Source organism: Ailuropoda melanoleuca, chromosome 8 (genome assembly GCF_002007445.2).
Source record: "Ailuropoda melanoleuca isolate Jingjing chromosome 8, ASM200744v2, whole genome shotgun sequence".
In the NCBI taxonomy this organism is placed as follows: domain Eukaryota; kingdom Metazoa; phylum Chordata; class Mammalia; order Carnivora; family Ursidae; genus Ailuropoda; species Ailuropoda melanoleuca.
In genome coordinates, this window is record NC_048225.1 from 1,236,580 (window position 1) to 1,256,675 (window position 20,096).

The window sequence follows — 20,096 nt, forward strand, 5'->3', positions numbered from 1 at the left end:
GTCTTAATAGACATAAAATATTATAAAAGTAAGTAGGAGAGGAGTATAGCCTTTTCTTCTTGTTTTATCTGACTGTGGATTGCTAGTTGTGGTGTTCCTCAAGACTAGCCCCAGGTTCTGGGATTTTCTAGGAGGACTGCTGGGACTCCAGGCACAGCTGTCCGCACAGCTGATCACGATTTACTTCAGCTAGAGGGTGCTGAGCAGGGTCAGCACAGGGAAGGGTGCGTGAGGGCGAGGTCCTGGGGAAACCAGGCGCAAGCTCTCAAGAGCCCCTCTCAGTGGAGTCCCACACGGCATTCTTCACCGCCCTCCCAACCCCAGCACCCCAGTGTGAGAGATGGTGTCTTAGTGGGAAGACCGTTAGTGACCCGGTGCCCAGCTGTTTACTGGGGGCTAGTCATGGAGGTATCTTCTGCCTGACATGTGAAGTCCAGGTTCCCAGCAGGGGATCAAGTGTTGAGCGTAAACTCTGATGTTTCAGTCCAGTGAGCTGGTCAGAAACGTGAGGGTGGTGGGAGGCCTCCCAGGTGCTGGGGTCAGGTGCCAGCCAAGGGTCTGTCTTAGAAGCAGGCCTTTGGAGGGATAGCGTGCGGACCTGTGCCGCTAACTCTGTTCTGCGCACCAGATCTCAGGCTTAACATTTACTGCAAGTCAGATAATTCATAATATAAATTTTATTAGAAACATGTTTTCATTACCAAAGCTCAATGTGAGTTTAAATGGAAAGTTAAAAAAAATACTGGCAAGCAAAAAGAAAAAAAATGTTTTAAAATTGAACCATCAAAGGATGGCCATTGTTAATAGTCTGGTATATATCTTTTAGACTTTTTTCTGGGCCTATTTACAAGTGTACTTTTGGAAATAAGATTTTATTATTTTTCACCTAATAGATAATGAATTGTATACTTTTAGCACTTTTTCTTCTTTAGTAAATGTATTCAAAGTAGCATCTGTTGATATTTCTGTGAGAAATTGGGTTGTGAGAAGTAAATAATTGCATTTAGCATCTGTTAAATGAGACTGAAGAGTAGATAGAAATGGAGATAGCAGGACAAAGAACACGGAGGTTTGTTCTAATCCCTTGGCCAGTCACTGGATTGGAGAGCAGGGCCTCGAGTTTCACTAATTTCATTATCTCTAGTAATACAACAGTAAGTCGTGTGCGGTCATCTCTAGGTAGATGCTTTTTCACCTGTTCCACAGAGGATTCTGTTGGATTTATTATCCTTGTTAGTTTCATTCACTTTTCAGCTATTGATTGAGGGTCTCCTGCATCCAGGCCTAGTTGCTCTGCCTCACGGCTTCCCGAGTCAAGTACGTATAGAAACCTGACTGCTGCGTAACTCTCTCCTCTCTGTTTTTGTCTATTTGTCCTAAGTGTGTAGTGTCCTCTACACTCACATGGGGTTGTAATTTTTGCTTCAGTCATTAAATAGGATTTAAGAAATTCACAAGAAGGCTAGTTTATTTTCCTCATCCCCGTGTTTTCCTTTGCTTTTCAAAATTCTTAATGAGAGAACTGCCTTTAGCCAGGCTTTAAGAGCAAACATGCTCTTAAGGACAAATTCTCTTGGTTTTCCTTTGTCTGAGAATGTTTTTATTCCCCCTCTTTCCTGAGGGATATTTTCACCAGGTACAAAATTCATGGTTGGCAGGGCCTTCGGCTCCTTAAGAATGTGGTTCCACCTGCCCCTACGTGTCGTGGTCTTAGCCGAGAACCTCACCGTGGGTTGAGTTGGTGGTCCTTTCTGTGAGTGTGTTGTTTCTCTGAACAAGCGAACTGTAGTGTGAGGACTGGGTGTGTGTGCTCAGTGCTCTGCTGGGCCCTGCAGAGACCGTGCTGACGGAAGTGAAGCGTGGCCTTGCGCTGCTTCTGACGAGGGGAGCGGGAGCTCCGTGTCCCCTCCTGCCTTGCGGACACCTTCCTGTGAAAGGGCGGCAGCTTGCAGTGTCCTGTCGGCCCTCAGCTCTTTCCTGGGCCCTGTTAGCGTGGTGGTTTTTCTATTGGTGTTTGGCCAGAGTAGGGTGGGTTTGCTAAAAAGGTTTTCTTTTGTTAGGCCACTGTTTTCCTAGTCCATGGGTTAGAGGGAACAGGCTTCTTCTGGAGCTGTGTGTGCGTGTGTCCCTGGAGGTGGCTCCAGGTTGGAGGCTTGTCCGCTGGCCCGTCTTGCGTGTTTGGGAGACAGGAAGGAAGAGTGCGCGTGTTTGCTCAGTTCCCTAGGCCTCTAGGTTGTCTGCCTTCTTACTTCTGTTCCTTCTGTGTGTGTGTGTGTTGTGCCATGTAGGGTTGTTCTTCTCTGAGAGGAGAACTTGGAAGGAAGGGATGGAGCTATTCAATTTGGCTAGGCTGCTTTACCATTTATAAAACAGAAAAATTACTGTATGCTTTTTTATTGCAGATCAGTGTTAGGGGTAACTGCACTTAAGATGTCTGTGGAGTCTTTAGGAAAAGAGAAATGCATGTACATGCTAAATGACTTCTGTTGTACCTTAGAATTCAAAAGCAGGAAGTGGGGGAAAGTCACAGATTACTTGGGATAATCCTAAAGAATTAGAAGGCTACATCCAAAAACTCCAGAATGCTGCTCAGCGACTTGCCACCGAAAATAGAAAACTGAGAAAATGGCACACTACGTTTTGTGAGAAGGTATGTTTTATTTATAAAGTTGGATAGGCTATGACTAGTATTATTTTAAAAGGTAGTAGGGATATAATCTTAAGTATTTTCTATTTGGAAGTCTAATTACCTAACAGACTTAAAGCTGCGGAAGTAGTTTGGAGTTCACACTTACCCTTCAACTTCCTCTGTTAGCAACTTGTTTAACCGCAGTACGTGTATCAAAGCTAGGAAATAGACGGCTTTGAATTTTCCAGCCTTTCCGCTGATGTGCTTCTCCAGGATCCCGCTTGCATTGAGTCCTGGAGGCTCTGCCGGCCCCGCCTCCTCAGGTTGCTCTGTGTTTCATGACTTCAGTGTTGGCAGTTGTGCGTAGAATGCCTCTCGCTGGGGGTTTGTGTGATGTTTTCTCGTTATCAGGTTGGGGTGATGTGGTTTTGACAGAAATCGCACGTCTGTGTCAGGGCGTCAGGTATTCACGTGTCGTCTTAAAGGTGGAGTTCATTTGATCACTCGGTTACGGTGGTGTCTGTCAGGGTTTCCAGTGAAGCGTCACTGTTTCCCAGCATACTCTGAGACTGCTGTGCTTTAATCTTTAACAGGTGGTCGTGCTCATGAACATTGATCTGCTGCGGCAGCAGCAGCGCTGGAAAGACGGGCTGCAGGAGTTGAGAACTGGCTTGGCGAGTGTAGCCCAGGTGAAGCACGCTTTTCAGAACGTGAACCTGAACTGGTGAAAGATCTCTAATGAATTCCTAATAAATTCAGAATTCTATCGAATTACGACAAACACCACAAATTGACAATGCTTTTACATTTCAGAATAGGAAAGGAGTTTCCATTTGTTTTATGAAATGCCACATTTCTCAGTTCAGACTTTGTAGTTTCTCTGACTTGGTGCTTAAATTTTATCATTCCTTAGTTTTATTCTAGGTGATCGTGACATCCGTAGAACACAAAGCTAAGTTTAGGCAGAAGCCTGATAATGAAATAGCTCTTTCAGTATGTTTCCCCCTTTTTTTGGGTAAAACTTCAGTTCTGTTCCCATTTTGGTATGAGATGGTGTATATGAGAGCAGTTGGCACAGAGTGCCCCATGGGGTGGTAGTGGGAGCTTAGCCGAGGAGGAGTTCGGTGTCCCACATAAGTACATGCATATCTCAGTTCTGAGATCTTGAGGAAAAACAAAAATTAAAGTTTTAGAATCAATGTATGTATGGTTACATGGAAGCAAAGAGTGTAAACTGTCCTGAGCATCTGCGTATTTTAAGTTTATCATTTTCTTAAAAATGTGCAAGGGAGTATTTAGGGAGTGGAAAGGGAAGAGAAGAGCTGTGCCTGATGGGAATTTTAGAAAGAGGACCAAGAAGTTCGTAAAATAAACCAGAGTCCATTACCATTTTTTTTTTTTTAGCATCATAAAATAAAGTCCACATGTAAAATCCATTTGACATTAGTTTGGTGTTTTAAGTTTTGCTGATCTTTTTGTGATTCATTGATGAGGTTGGAGACGTTCATGTTTGGCTCTGCAAACTGCCTCACTACAGGATGTGGAAAATGACGTGCTTCTTGAGGTTTTGTTTGGCTTATAATTTTAGTTTGTGTAAAAGCTCTAAATGGAAATGGCATTGTGCTACATGGTTTTTAAGTAAAGGCTGTGACCCCCATGCCAGGGCTTCCAGGCAAGCGACATGCGAGCATGGAGGCAGCACTGGAACCACCAGCTGTACAAAGCTCTGGAGCACCAGTACCAGATGGGCCTGGAGGCCCTCAACGAGAACCTGCCGGAGATCAGCGTGGACCTGACCTACAGGTGGGAGCCGGAGGCCCCGTGCCGTCCTCAGTCTCTGTGTTTCTGACAGTTCCTCTTGTAAAGTTACTTGCTTGTGTTTAGACAGGGACGATTACAGTTCAGGCCTCCTTTTGAAGAAATCCGGGCTAAGTATTACAGAGAAATGAAGAGGTTCATCGGCATCCCCAACCAGTTTAAGGGAGTGGCTGAGGCCGGAGAGGAGTCCGTTTTTTCTGTTATGATTGATAGAAATGCAAGTGGATTCTTGACTATTTTCAGCAAAGCTGAAGATCTGTTTAGGAGATTATCAGCTGTTTTACAGCAACATAAGGTAAGGAACATGTAATTTTCTGTTGTTGTATTACAAGATTTCATCTGATTGATTGAATTAGTATTAAATGTACAATCTACAGTTTATCTTGTGTGTCATAACATAACTCTGGGCAAGGCACAGAGTCAGAGTTGAGGATTCTTAGACAACCTACATTTATACCACAGACGAGAAAAATTTACACTAAGATTTTTTTTGTCTTTGACTGTTTGAAAATTGAGAAACTGGTTGTTGCATCCACATGGAATGGGACAGGATTCTGTTGTGTCAGTTTTAATTCCTCTCAGGAAAAGATATCCTTTTCTTCATGCTTCGGATCAAGAGCAGAGCATGGAGTGAGGCAGCGTCATGACGATGATGTAACTTTTCACTTCTGTTTGGGTGACCCCCACCAGCGCTGCAGAGGTGCGCCCCGGCTGCCTTCCGTGCTCGTTGGTGTTCTCCCGACATGGATGTGACTTCAGCCAGCTTCTTACCTGCCTCTTTGATGCTTCCTCCGTAGTTCAGGTTTCTAGAACTGACCGCATCTGGAGACTTCGGATTTGTAGTGTTGACTTTGCCAAACTGATTCTGCGTATACATCAAATTTGAGAAAAAAAAAGGGGGGGGGGTTTGTGATCTCTTAAAAAAAGTTTTACCATCGTAATATTTTTATACATTAAATAGTTTTTTCCCTCTGTTTATTAGGCTCTGCAGTAATGGCTGTATTTGCATACCTAAGTTGAAATTTACTTGAATACCTTATATTTGCCCCGTTTTATCAGTCTTAAGAGTTGGACCTTAAGCTTTTAAGTGTTGATATATTTTACTGTTTCTTTAATAATATGTTTTTTATTCTTTAAGTAGGAATGGATTGTAATTGGGCAAGTTGATATGGAGGCTCTAGTAGAAAAGCATCTTTCTACCGTCCATGATTGGGAGAGAAATTTTAAAGCGCTGAAAATTAAAGGAAAAGAAGTAGAACGACTTCCAAGGTACCGAAGTTAACGTTGTGCTTACGTAGTGTAACAGTGTCCGCCCCGAGACTATAAGGGTGCTTCTCACTTGGTGGTGTCGAGGTCAGGTCGCCTTCTTGGCTCCTTTAAAGCTCAGCTATGACACTTGAGTATCATTGGAGTAGGATGTTGCTGAGACTTAAGAAAGTTTTCTTCTAGAGGTTCTGCTGGCTGGGACCTAGTTGGATAGAGTGGATTGGGGGAGAGGTTTCTACGCAGACCTGGCATGCGGATCTCGTATGTGACTCTGGTTTTGTGTAGCTTCCTTTTGGAACGTCCTGGCAGTCACCCAACACAGTGCTGCATCTAGGTGTTACCTTAAATGTGCAGGAGACCCTCTGTGGGGCATGTCGTAACCCAGCTGCTCAGAAAGTAGCCCCCCATCGCTGTCTGGAGCTTGTATCCCCGGAACCACTCTTTGCCATAAGCTCTGTGAAAGGCCTGTTTAATTGTGCATATGTTACCTATAAAAGGAAAATACCACTTTTTCTAATTCATTTGTTCATTCTTTTCCTAAATATTTGGTAAACATTTATAATATGCAAACCTTGTCCTGTGAGGGTATAAAGTTGCTCTATACACTAGACAGAGGACCTCAAGTTGCTTACTCGTTGGTAGTGCACTGAGACATGGCTGAGTACGTCCACACAGGCGTTAAGGGAGTGGGCTCTGGAGTGAGACGGCTTGTACCAGCTCCAGGAGCTGGACAGCCATTGAGAGCCTGTGAACCTCGGTTTCCTCAGCTTTAACAAAGTTACAACTGTAGTATTTATCCTAAAGAGTTTTGAGAATTCAGTAAGTAACTGGCATACAAAATACTGGTACAGATGAAGTTCTCAGTAAAACTTACTAATAATTGCTACTATTGATACCAGATAGAATAGTTTGTTTCATTTTAGAAATTGAACTGAAGACTGTGAAGGTTTACAGGGTGATGACATCCCATCCATTTGGGGCAAAATTAAGGAAAGTTTCCTTAAGCTAGAAATCTTTGAACTAGAATTTTGACAGCTAGAAATGAGAATTGAAAGTTCAAGCAGCAGAGGGAATGTTCCTGGAAATGGATAAATAAGGACCAGATTTGGGAGAGTTTTCCATTCTAAAATGGGGACTTTGGATTTTCTCCATATTAGAGTGGTTAGCTGTTGAAGATTTCTAGACAGAAGTGTGTCAATACCGGTACATTAGGGATGTTAATCTGGAACTTACGAGTTGTATGGTGGAAGAAACAGATCACGGAGGAAGAGAGGTTAGTCTGTCATCACCCAGAGGACCACAGTCATTAACTGAATTAAGTTGTTGGTACTCAAAAAGGGGAGGAGGAAAGATTATGAAATATTGTTAAGTACTTTGAGGTATTATGAGGTCTTATCTTTGGAGGAAGATGAGGGATGATGAATAGAGAAGGGACAGATGACTTGTGAATTTGAGCTGAGATGATTTAGAGGATATGCCATTAATATTAGTTTGTAGTGTTTGTGTTGGAGGTTTCTGTCCTCTGTCGGATAATCTGTGAACCCAGCCTTGCTCATTTTGTTTGCCCGCTCAAGGACCTCTGCTGCTGTCAGGACAACTTGTCTGTCCTGCAGTGTAGACAGCTTTCCTAGTCTTCCCGCCAGAACTCAGCAAAACAGAAAGGATGCCTGTCCTGCATTCCTTTGTTCCAGTTTGCTGTTTCTTTTTAATAAGTTAAAATGCATTCATGTAAGCTCAAATATGCATTTACATACACATATTATTTCATGAGGACTTCTTAGAAATACACAATGAGATTAGGAAAGCTAGATTCTCGTGTTGTGTTTCGGATGCTATAGGAAGCATATGGTTCTGGGCTGGGCTGTCTGGGACCATGCTGTCCTATCTATGGCTGAAGGGACCCTCATTTTCATGTTACCAATATTTTCAAGTGAAAGGTGAATTCAGTCTGTCCACAGGATTCTGTAGTCCGTGAGTACAGCTCTGCCGCAATCAGACTACTTTATGTTAATTCTTTAGCAAAATATGGTATAATTAAGATCTTAGGTTGACTAAAATCATCCCTCTTTATCAGGTATTAGAAATCTTGACATTTTCTGTGTCACAGTTTCAAAAATTATGTAAAATTTCATGTACTAAACAAACTGGTTCTTAATGGTTTTCTGGTGAAGAACTGCTGTTTAAACCTTTGCAGTTAGTGGGCGATTGAGAATAAGTAAAGCTTTAAGGGAAAATTGCATTTTTAAAATAGAAGTGAGTATTTCACTCATATAATTTGCTGTCTAAAATGTCACCTGGCTGTGCTTCAAAAAGGACGAATAGCTTTCTAAATAATCTTTGGGACTTATTTTCCAGCCCTTTTTTAAACTTTGTATAGTTTAAGATAAATATGAGATTGCTTCAGATGAACACGTCTTGTTCAACTTCTCTTTACTTAGAACAATTTGCATTAAGGATATCATGCAAACACTTAGTGTTCTTAAAAGTGAACGTCTTTTTTCCAATCATTAAAATGGTACGTTCTTTTATACATTTTTTAAAATCTAGAAATTGCTCTTAATATTTGATGTTTTGGCTATAATAGTACATGTGCTTACAAACTTTGGGTTTCACTGTATCCTGTTATTTAACACTAATCTTTAATATTTTGTCTTGTTATTACCTAGTCCTCAAAAAACTTGATTTTTAATTTTAGGGCTATATAATAATTTATTTAACCATTTTCATATTTAACTTGTTCCTAATTTTTCCCTATTATAACTAATGCTTTGAAGAAGATACTTGTATCTTAATCTTGGAGTCTGCTCTGGAAATTTCCTTAGGATAAATTCTAAAAGTGAAGTTAATAAGACTGAGAATATACCTATTTTAAAATTACTTGATAGATATGGCTAAATTGCTCCTCACAAAAGTTGCATGGTTTTATACTCTGACCAGCAGTTCTGAGAATTCTGTTTCCCCACACAATTGAAGATACAAATTAACAATTCATTACGTTTTTGTTAATTTGATAGGTATAAAATGATCATATTGTTTGTCCTAGTGCCTTAATAATCTATATTCCCCTTCTTTGTTTTCTTTCCCTTATCATCCTTGTCTGTACTTCGCAGATAGTGAAGTCATGTTATAAATATTCAAATAAGTACATTTGTATTTGTGCTGTGACAAGTAAAGGGCTTTTAAATATTTGAATATATTCATGTGAGACTCTAAAAAACTAGTGTTATAACAAAATCATTGTTTAATGAAAACTTTGTAATAGTGCATGGAAAGCGTTTTTACTAAATAAGATCTAAATGTCCATAAAGATCACAGTAATACTTTCTGATTTACATTTTGAAGTGTATTACATAAAATCATTATAATGAGACTCTTTTCCTCTAATAAGTCTTTTTCATGTCAAAATATGTCCATTGGCATTTTTCAGTGCGGTCAAGGTAGATTGTTTAAATATTAATTGTAACCCTGTGAAGACTGTGATTGATGATCTCATCCAGAAGTTATTTGATATACTTGTTCTTTCTTTGAAGAAGTCCATCCAGGGTAAAGACACTTTATAATTTTTATTTTAACTTAATTTTATACATAAAGGCATGTATTTTGATAATTAGAAATGTAAATCCCAATGATGATTAAAATCAACCAAGCTAGAAAGTATTATGAAATGAAGTGTGCTTATTTTAATGAAGTCGGAAAGTCCATATCCAGCTCTTAAGAGGTCTAAAATGGACGGCATTTTTATTATTTGACGTATGAACAAGTATCATTTTGTTGCATATGTTACTGAGAAAGGTAGGTAGTTCTGCTAGAATGTATTTCTTATCTCTTCAAATTACTGCTGTTTTCCAAAATACCACATTGTTTCTTTTTCCATTAATCTGAGATTTGTTAACATATTATCTCAAAGACTGGAAAAATTACACAGTGTTGAGTAAAATTTACTAATAATGAGTACATTTTAACTTCCTCAAAATTTTGAGGTATGATGTGAAACAACTAAACTTTCTTGGCAAGAAATTTCTTTGCTTATTCTGTATTTTAAAGTTTCGTTGTATGAGCAAATGAAAATTTAAGATTTAATATGTAGTGATCACTTCTAACACTCTTTGATTTTAAAATGATGCAATGGGATATTTTTGGTGATAATAACATTCTATTTCAATGTCACCTATTCAGCTCACCTACATAAAATTGATACGTTTGTAACTGAGGCTATGGAAGTTTTAACAGTTATGCCCCAGTCTGTGGAGGAGATAGGGGATGCAAATTTAAAATACAGTAAGCTACAAGAATGGAAACCAGAGGTGAGAATCGCAAAGTGAAGTTATCTATTTATGTGTATTGCACTGGAGATGTTTCAATTAGGTAATATTATGTGACTATTTAGAAATATCATATCATTTAAGTATTGTAATCTGGTCCAGTTTGTCAGCTCATAATTGGACTTTTGGTGTTACGTTGGTGTAGTGAGACAGTAACAGTCATATTTATTACTGTCTTCAGGCGTATTTACAGTCCATTTTATTATGTGCCATGTTAGAATAAGACTAAAATAATTCATGCTGTTACTTCAGGGTTGTAACTTCAGGATGCTGGAGTGTGAAGTTAGAGCTGAATTAGGAGCAGACACACACACACACACACACACACATGCACATGCACACTCACATATGAAGTGATTATATTATGGATGATTTGAACTGTTTAGAAGAAGGAAGATAAATAATTCAAATTAGGAAGCAAACTTTCATGTGTCCCTCCTGTGTGATAGACTTAAAATTATAAAGATAGTTCCGAGGTAATTGAAATAATATACCTTCATGGTGTCATACAGAGGGGGGTTAGAGAAAGGGGAATGAGTATGTCTCGTAGAGGTTTGTTTTGAGCAGCTGGGAAGCTACTGGTACCATTTACTGCAAACAGGAATGACTGGAGGAGGAAGGTGTTAGGATATCGGAGGTGGTGGGGACTGAGATGCCCAATGGAAGTTGAATGAGGAATATGGAACTTAGGGTAAAGACTGGAGATGGAAACCTGAATGCCATCTTTATACACATGAAATGCTAAGCCATGGGATTGGACTAGACCATCTGGTTGATAGCAGACAACAGAAGCGTAGGAGCACGGTAGAACATCCCAAAATTTAGAGTTGAAGCGTAAGAGGAGGTGCAGGGGAGACTAAGAATGAAGTGGGAGGGAAGACACAGAAATGAGAAGAAACAATGTGGGTGTCGCATGCTGGAACGTTGTGTGAGACGGGAAGTGGTGTGCAATGGTGGAAAGAGCCAGACAGGATCTCTGGCACGCGAGCCAAAGGCAGGATCTCAGGGTTGATCCCATGGATGCTGGGGAGTCTTTGCTGGGCTATATGCAGCAGGATGTTAAAGAATTGTGTTTTGATGTCTCTCTGTTGCCGTGTGGATTGCATGGAAGAGGAGTGGAGGGAGGTAGATGGACTAGGAGACTGTCGTCATGTCTTTTCAGGCTTGTCTAAATCCTGTTCATGTGTGGGAAATTAGAGCCTTAATGTCTTCTTTCTCTTCTCCTACCGAGTGTCCTAGTGCAGAATGGCCCGATTCCATGGTTTCAGTTGTTCTTTTCTTAAGGACCTTCTTCATGCCTTTCCCTCTCTGTTGAGTAGAATAATGTAGTTTATTTATGCTCTTAGGTAATCCATAATCTTAGTTCTTTTAGAAGCCTTTTTAGCATTTTCTTATGAGTGGAACTGGTATAATAATGTCCCCTTGAATAGCACTGTAGTGCTGTCCTTACGGATTCACGGTGTCATTCAGCCTGTAGGAGCACCTTTATGATCCTTTTTAACTCTCGGGTTAGAGTGCCTTAGCGGGGTTTGCGTAAAATAATATGTAGGTATTAGGAACTTCATGTCCAGGAACTGAACAAATCATTTCAAAGCAGAAATCTTGATTTTAAAAAAGCATTTTTTAACAAATTAGAACAAACGAACCTTAAGAAATTTGATAAAATAGTTTTTTTTTATGTGTTATTTCTTTGACCTTTAGATTTTGCCCTTATTCCAAGAAGCTGAAGATAAAAACAGACTTTTACGAACTGTGGCAGGTGGTGGCTTGGAAACAATTAGCAATCTGAAAGCTAAGTGGGATAAATTTGAGTTGATGATGGAAAGTCACCAACTTATGATTAGAGATCAGGTAAGAACTTTTTAGTCATTTTCTTAAAATGGAAACTTGATTTTTTTCTCACTTAAGATTTTTTGTTTTTCCTTATTCCATTTTAGTTCAGGTAGATAAGAATTTTATATTGCTGATGGAATTGGCCTCCTTACCTCCATGTACTAAAACAGTTTAAATGAAGGTCCCTTCACATAGTTTATTTTGACTTTCTGCCATACAGACAATGTATATCATATTTTCCGTTTTTCTTATGAGTGAATTATATGGCATCTTTTAAGGGACAACCTGGTAGTTATACATATCTTTGTATTACGTCCTATTGACGGACTGACTCTTGGGTGCAGGAGACCGAAACACGCCCTCTTAATTAAGCAGCTGTGTGCTCGTGTGGGACAGCAGTAGTCATTGGCCAGACATTCTTGTATGAGAGTCGTGGTGGAAGCTGCTGACAACATGAACGATTTTTTAATGGTGATGCCTGCAGTTTATCTCTTATTACTGAACATTTATGGTCTTATTTATGGTCTTATTTTGAAAACAAAATTTTATTGTACTTGAACTCAGTAATTGCAAACAATCTTTTGAAAAATTGGTTTTGATGTTTTTTCACCTCTAAGTAGAAAATGTTGGAAATCAAATGTGAAAGGAAAGTGAGATTTTACTCTGAATCGAGTTATATAAACTCTTGACTGTTACAGATTGAAGTAATGAAAGGAAATGTGAAGTCATGTCTTCAGATCTATTATCAAGAATTGGAAAAATTTAAAGCTCGTTGGGACCAACTAAAGCCTGGTGATGATATTATTGAAACCGGCCAGCAGAACGCTCTTGATGCAAGTGCCAAGTCAATAAAAGAGAAAAAAATTGAGTTTGATGATCTTGAAGTCATAAGGAAAAAGCTGGTGTATGGTTTTTTTTTTTTAAATTGATAGTAGTCGTTTTGATTTGTATTTGTATATGTTAAGCCAGTAATGTTCTTACATCTGTTTATCTTCATGTTTTCTTTATAAAATTTTGTAATTTTAAGAACGAAAGTAAGAAGGGCTCATGCTGCTGCTTTCGTAGGTGTCATGGCTAGGCTCTGTCAGGAGATGAAATGCAAATTTCTGCTTAGCCCTAGAAGAACAGAAAGCTAAATTAACTTAAAAGTTAAATTAGGGAGTTGGAGTACTTGCTTTCTGTGATTTTGTTGTATTTAAAAATGGGATATATAAAATTAATGGAAAATTGCTTTCAGAGACTCTGAGAAAAAAAATGAACCTAGCAAAATAATGAGAATTCCAAGAAAAAAATTGTTTTGTTATAATACAAGGTATTAAGTTTATTTTATTTTAAAGATTATTTGAGAGAGAAAGAGAGCACACAGGACTGGGGGGGGGTGTGGGGAGGAGGGGCAGCAGGCAGAGGGAGAAGCGGACTCCCCGCTAAGCGGAGAGCCCAATGCGGGACTCGATCCCAGGACCCTGGGATCATGACCTGAGCAGAAGGCAGATGCTTAACTGACTGAACCACCCAGGCGTCCACAAGGTATTAAGTTTAAATGTTGTTTTAGGTTTGTTCTGTTTAGGCAAATGCATCCATAAGATAATTGTCTTCATGGGGGAGTGAAGGATTTAGTACCACACTTATTATAAGGCATTATGTCTTTTATCTAAAAGGAGATCTTCTATTCCGGAATCTAATTCTTGGATATTAGTATTACTCTCTTCTCAGTTAATTCATGAGTATATATAATTCTGGATATTTCTATTTTTGTGATGTATATGAGGTAAACAATTATATGTATTACCAACTCCACTTCGACTCCTTTAAAAAAAATGCACATTTATGAATTTAAAAGAGGTTATACTTAAGTAGTTACAGTAAAGTTCTCACGCAGTCCCCCGCTGCCTGTCTCACTGTCAGATACGCAGTGCGCACACAGGGAATGCAGTTGGAGAACAGTGATGTGTAAGAGTTTTTTAAAAATCTCATGATACTTCACTCTTTGTTTCTGTAGTGATGACTGCCATCATTTTGGACTGGAAGAGCCCAACTTCTCCTTGGCCTATAGCATCTCCAAGGACCTCGAGAGCTGTGCACAGGTCTGGGCGCTTTATGAAGAGTTTCAGCAGGGGCTGCAGGAGATGGCTGGCGAGGACTGGATCACGTTTCGGTGCGGCTCATCACCACTGGCTGGGTCCTTCTAACCTGGTAGTGTGTTTGGGGCTGTGCATTCTAAGGTGTCCTGGTGTTTTCCAGGACCAAGACCTATCTGTTGGAGGAGTTCTTGATGACTTGGCACGACAGGTTACGGAAGGTGGAAGAACATTCGGCCATGACGGTGAAGCTGCAGTCGGAAGTCGACAGATACAGAGTAAGAGCCTGGCGCTCCTGCTGCTGCGCCAGGGTCACCTCCGGGTCACTGTGCTGCCAAGGGGGCTGGGGTCCCAGTTTCTGGTGTACTGATTCCATCACACAAAGAAAATAGGACGTATAGAGTTATGGATATTTCTCCTACGCTTTTGAGAAGTTTTAGCCAAGAGATTTATGCTTCAAGTTATGAATTGGAGTGTTTACACCTCTTAGTGCAATTTAGGATATGGGTCATTTAGCGTATTTAGGATATAGGTCGTATCCTACATAATAAAAATAGAAATATTTTAGGTCATGTTTTAAAATATATCAAGCTACAAAGGGGTATTTGCATATATCCACAGCAACGTTTAATACAAAGTTTTGTACAATTCTGTTTGAGAACTTGATTTCAAGATTATTAAATAATAAAGTAAAATTTTTATAGCTAATCATAAAAGGAAATAACAATTTGCATTTTGATAATATAGGTTCATGTGTATACATTTTTTTTTTTTTAACAGACTGTAATACCTATTTTGAAATATGTGAGAGGGGAGCATCTTTCTCCAGATCATTGGCTTGACCTTTTTCGTCTGCTTGGTCTTCCTCGGGGGACTAGCCTGGAGAAGTTACTGTTTGGTGATCTCCTCAGAGTAGCTGATGAAATTGTTGCCAAAGCTTCAGACCTTAAAGTAAGATTCACTTTTATAAATATCTCATAAATATGACCTTTGTTAACATATGATTTTGCTTTGTATTTTATTTAAACAGCAAGTTAATTTTTTTTCCCCTTACTATAGCGACTGTGTTCCCCTATTGCATTATTCTTTCTTTAGTAATGCAACTGAGTTTGTATGGGGGTATAGAAGCATTATAAACCCCTTCCTTGAGAGAGAGGAAAAATGTGAAGTAAAAAAAATGTCTTTTTTTAAGAAGGGAGTCAGCTTTAATCAAAAAGCAAACAAATACAAATCATTTTACATAAAATACATTTAAAATCATAGGGTATATTTTAAGTAGAAGCAAAGAGATGTCAAAATCCAGAGAGCTAAACCAAGAACAAATTTGCTAATCAGCTTTTGAAAAGGTCTCAGGGAAAAGTGTAAGTTATACAACTTTCAATTCTGACATAAGTAGCTGACTTTCTGTGTTGTGTTTTGCCCATTCAGTGTAAAAGTAAAAGAACTTTCTTTTAAAGATTTTATTTATTTATTTGAGAAAGAGGGAGGGAGAGAGTGCACACATGAGTCGGGGAAGGGGCAGAGGCAGAAAGAGAATCTCAAGCCGATACCCCGCTGAGCATGGAGCCCGATGCACCACATGGGGTCCATCTGTCACGACCTGAGCTGAAATCAGGAGTCAGATGCTCAACCGACTGAGCCACCCAGGCGCCCCAAATAAAAGTACTCTTGATGTCAGATTGTCTTATTTCATACGTAATATGTGTACCTTTGTGTTTGTTCATAATTTTGGAGCCTATTTAGGTAACTGTGAGGTTATAAAGCATGACTTCTGTAGAAGATGGTTATTAATCACTTTAGGTGTGTCAGAATTTAACATTACAATAACATTTCTGAGGTCTATGTAATTTTAAATATGCCAGACTTTTTTAGAGAGGGGAAGGGAGCGAGGGCAGAGGGAGAGGGCGAGAGAGAATCTTAAACAGACTCCATGCCCAAACAGACCCTGATTTGGGGCTCAATCTCACAACCCTGATATACGACCTGAGCTGAAATCAGGAGTTGGACACATAAACTACTGAGCCACCCAGGCACCCCAAAGCCAGACTTTTTTTGTGTTTTGCGATGGTTCTTGAATTTTTTTTTTTTTTTTTTTTTTTTAGAAGTAAAAAGCATATGGTAGAACCTTATATATGCTTTGACCATGTGAACTTGGATACTTAGTGTCTGATATCTCTTGATACATCAGTGTTTCTTTTGGATTGCATGTAAAATATATTCAGTCATCATTATTAGCTTTATTATGAAAAACCAAATAAAAATATATCTTCTTATGAAATGTTTTATGATTTAGGCTTATGGTAATTAATGTTGAAATAATAAATATGGATATTTTGTATTAATTAGGATTTAAATAGTCGGGCACAAGGTGAAGTTACAATCAGAGAAGCTCTACGTGAACTTGATCTGTGGGGAGTTGGAGCAGTATTTACCTTGACTGATTATGAAGACAGCCAAAGTCGAACTATCAAGCTAATTAAAGACTGGAAAGACATAGTAAATCAAGTTGGAGATAACAGGTGCCTTCTTCAGTCTTTAAAGGATTCTCCTTATTATAAAGGATTTGAAGATAAAGTGTCAATTTGGGAGAGAAAACTTGCAGAATTAGATGAATACCTACAGAATTTAAACCATATTCAGAGGAAATGGGTGTATCTGGAACCCATTTTTGGCCGTGGAGCGTTGCCGAAAGAACAGATGCGCTTCAACAGAGTTGATGAGGATTTTAGGTAAGTACAGCGACGTAAGACATCGACACCTGTGGCAGTTTTTCATTCATATCATAAGGTGCTTAGCACATGCTAAGTCCCTTTATATTATGAGTGTCATCTGTGTCTTCAGCCTCTTCCTCTTTTGGATCGTTTTAAGGAGCTGTTTGCTCTCTTTCAGCCATTTACTTCTTGAACCGTGTTGATCTGACTGCTGTCCCTACCACGCTGCCTGATGTTAACAATATACTACCGTAGTATAAGGGTAATGAGAACCGTACCAGCTATTTCCTAAGTTACCCATTCCTTTCCTGGTGTAGTTTGATGGGCATTTTTCATGCTTCATTTTACTTCATCTCTGACTAGTATTTACAGAGTTGAGCATCTCTTGTTGGAGAGTTTCTTCCCGTGGCTTCTGGGATACTGTCCTCTGGTTTTCTGGTTGTCATTCTGGGTCAGCTCGAGTTCTGGTGCTCAGGCCTCTGTCAGCCTGTAGGTGTGGGCATTCTGCCAGTTTCAGTCTCCAGTTCTTCTCTCTATGTGCACTCTGTGGGCACTCATGCCCCCCCCCGTTGTCTTCCACCTGCTGCAGCCCTCAGTTTATTTATCAAGCCCATCTTTCTCTTCTGAGCTGCAGTATACTGAACATCCTAAGCACGTCAAAGCGAGACTCACGAGTTCATCCCTTTAGCACAAATCTTTCCTCTTTCCCGTTCCTTTCTCAGTAACTGGTACCGCCTAACTAATTGCTCAGAGCGGAAACATAATGGCTATTTGACCTCCCCAGACACTCCTAAATCCATTTAGTTAGCACGTTTGTTGATTCTAACCTACTTGATCTATTTGAGCGTATCTTTTCTGTCTCTCCTTTCTTGCCTTTCGTCGGAGGTACACGTCACGCGGACTGCTGTCCACTGTCTTCTCCAATAAGCCGCTCGCACAGCGGCCCGAGTAGTCTATGACAAGGGAAGTTTCAGTGCTTCCTTCCTTTCCCGTTTCTCCAAGGATAAAGCATAGTCTGCTCGTGCCCACTTCTGCCGCCTGTCCTGCTCTGCTCACTGTTTGCCTCAGAGATGCGTTGCCAGAGGCTGCTCCCCTCCTGCTCACCAATGTTTTCTCTTACTCGCCGTGCAGATCTCAGCGTCAGTGACTTTCTCAAGCCTTAGTTAGGGGTTGTCCTATTAGCTGCTTTAAAAATACTTTGTACTTTTTGTCATAATTTTAGCATTTGTCATAATTTTATTTAAATATTTTGAGAAATTAGTATCTTTCTCTGTCACTGGACCATTATCTCTATGAGTTAGGGTTTAATATTTGTCTAGTGAATGAATGAAATTGGAGAATTTGCAATAAGGTAGGTTGACAATGGTAATGGGGGGCATGTGGCTCACTGAGTCGGTGGAACGTACAACTCCTGATCATGAGTTGAAACCCCACTTTGGGTGTAGAGCTCACTTAAAGAAGAAAAAGTATTTGAAAACAGTAATAAGCTATTCTTAACTTTTAGTGTTATTTTTTAGAAGCAAAGTGATGTTTTGTGGTTATAATAGCGTTACCTCTAGTTTGTTCTGTGCAGGCAAAAAATAAATGTCTCAGTATTTCTCTTTCAGCCAGAATCGGCCAAGATAAAGTTAAAAATTACTATTTTTCCTTCTATAGGTCAATAATGGCTGACATCAAGAAAGACAGTAGAGTCACAACGTTAACTACTCATGCGGGAATCAGAAACTCTCTGCTAACGATACTTGACCAGCTTCAGAGATGTCAGAAATCATTAAATGAGTTTTTGGAGGCATGTTTTTTAAAAAATACTTCTATAATAAATTATAAGTCCTTTATGGTATGACTCATTTGAAAAGGTAAGGCTCTTGTTCTTGTTTGTGTTCGTATCAGGAGAAACGCTCCGCGTTCCCCAGGTTTTATTTCCTTGGTGACGAGGACCTGCTGGAGGTGCTGGGCCAGTCGACCAGCCCGTCGGTGATTCAGTCCCACCTCAAAAAGCTGTTTGCTGGTAAGAGTCAACTTGTCTCCAGCACGTAGTTACTGTGTTTCAGGATCTGCCAGGCCTAGTATTAGGCTCCGAGGTAGACTGTCAAATAGAATGCATGTCCCACACGCAAGAGGAATTTATAGTTTCGTGGAAAGACAGCCTGCTACGTGGACAGACCCGTGGCACTTCCTGTGGTTGACGCAGCTGCTTCTGTGTTAGTGCTGTCCTGGGGCGTCTCGAAGGTGACATCTACGGTGGGGTCTGCAGAAGTGCCGCTCTTTGGTAGAAGGAAGATGGGAAGGAGGCAGGAACTGGCTATGGAGAGGAGGAGGGCACACCCCTCCATTGCAGAGTGGAGGGTTTTCTGCCTGACGTCCTAGTGGAGGCAGTCTTTGCTTGTGGAGAGGGCTGGGGTGGGGCGTTTCGGGGTCATCTGTGTGCAGACGCAGTCAGGCTGTGGGCCAAGGCAAGGTCACCCGGTGCACAGTGTGGTGACGGTGCTGAGTCGCTGTTGGCGGGTCAGTGATCATGCAATCCTTCTGCTATAAAAATAATGATTACAATTTTCTTCGGGTGTTCCATTTGTTGGAGAACAGCCATATTTTTCAAACTAAGTGAAACATTTTCATCATCTTCGCTTACAATCAGGGGTCAGCAAACGGCAGGCCGCCAGCCCTGATCTGGCTCACTGCCTGACTTTGTGCGACACGGTTTTGTTGGAGCACAGCCATGCCCGTTAACTGTGTAGAGCTGCGCTCGTGCTGCGGTGCACAGTGGAGTCGTTGACACAGAGATCGTAGGGCCTGTGGATTCCTCAGGTGTTTCCTCACTGTGCTTTACACAAGTACTTGCCCCTGGACGTGTGAAGCTTTCGGGCGCCCTGTCTGCAGCTGTGATTTGGGCTGTGGGAGGCAGTGGTGAGAGCTCTTGGAATCGGCAGGCTTGCTTTCAAACTCGGCCTCTGCCCTGTATTAGGCAGTTACTAAGTTACCTCTCTGAGGTTTAGTTTCCTCCTTTAAATTGGAAACAACTTGTATGGTTTTTGTGAAGATCAAAATTGAGTGTATATATATCATTATATTGAAGTATTTTTGTTACCGTAAAATACAGTACGAATCTGGGGGAAGGGAAGTCCCGTTTGCCCTCCCCCTTTTTTCTTTATTTTGTCTCACATCATGTTAGTGGAATCATCAGTGTGTGTTCTTATGCGCTCATTTGTGTCTGGCCGCTTTTTTTTTTTTTTTTGCTCATCATGATGTTTTTGAGATACTTGCAACTACATTTTATTCCTTTTTATTGCTGAGTAGTACTCCGTTGTTTGAATATATCAGTTTATTCATTCACCTGTTGGTGGGCATTTGGGTTGTTTTCAATTTTTGATTAGGAAAAACTGTTCTTTTACATAGGAATATTAATATAATTCTAATACATTATAATACATATTATGAGGTA

The 20,096-nt window shown here is 40.1% G+C and overlaps 1 protein-coding gene across 1 annotated transcript in view; it reads left to right on the forward strand.

Moving 5' to 3' along the window:
- The window catches only part of DYNC2H1 (dynein cytoplasmic 2 heavy chain 1), a 292,248-nt gene that overhangs the window by 20,203 nt on the left and 251,949 nt on the right, over nt 1-20,096 (forward strand). The window contains 15 exon segments of the mRNA XM_034665650.1: nt 2,498-2,650; nt 3,223-3,318; nt 4,293-4,432; nt 4,514-4,742; nt 5,589-5,716; nt 9,141-9,256; nt 9,890-10,017; nt 11,737-11,886; nt 12,567-12,772; nt 13,868-14,023; nt 14,110-14,224; nt 14,727-14,897; nt 16,293-16,675; nt 18,314-18,446; nt 18,548-18,665. Of these exon segments, the coding sequence (XP_034521541.1) occupies nt 2,498-2,650; nt 3,223-3,318; nt 4,293-4,432; nt 4,514-4,742; nt 5,589-5,716; nt 9,141-9,256; nt 9,890-10,017; nt 11,737-11,886; nt 12,567-12,772; nt 13,868-14,023; nt 14,110-14,224; nt 14,727-14,897; nt 16,293-16,675; nt 18,314-18,446; nt 18,548-18,665 (2,422 nt within the window).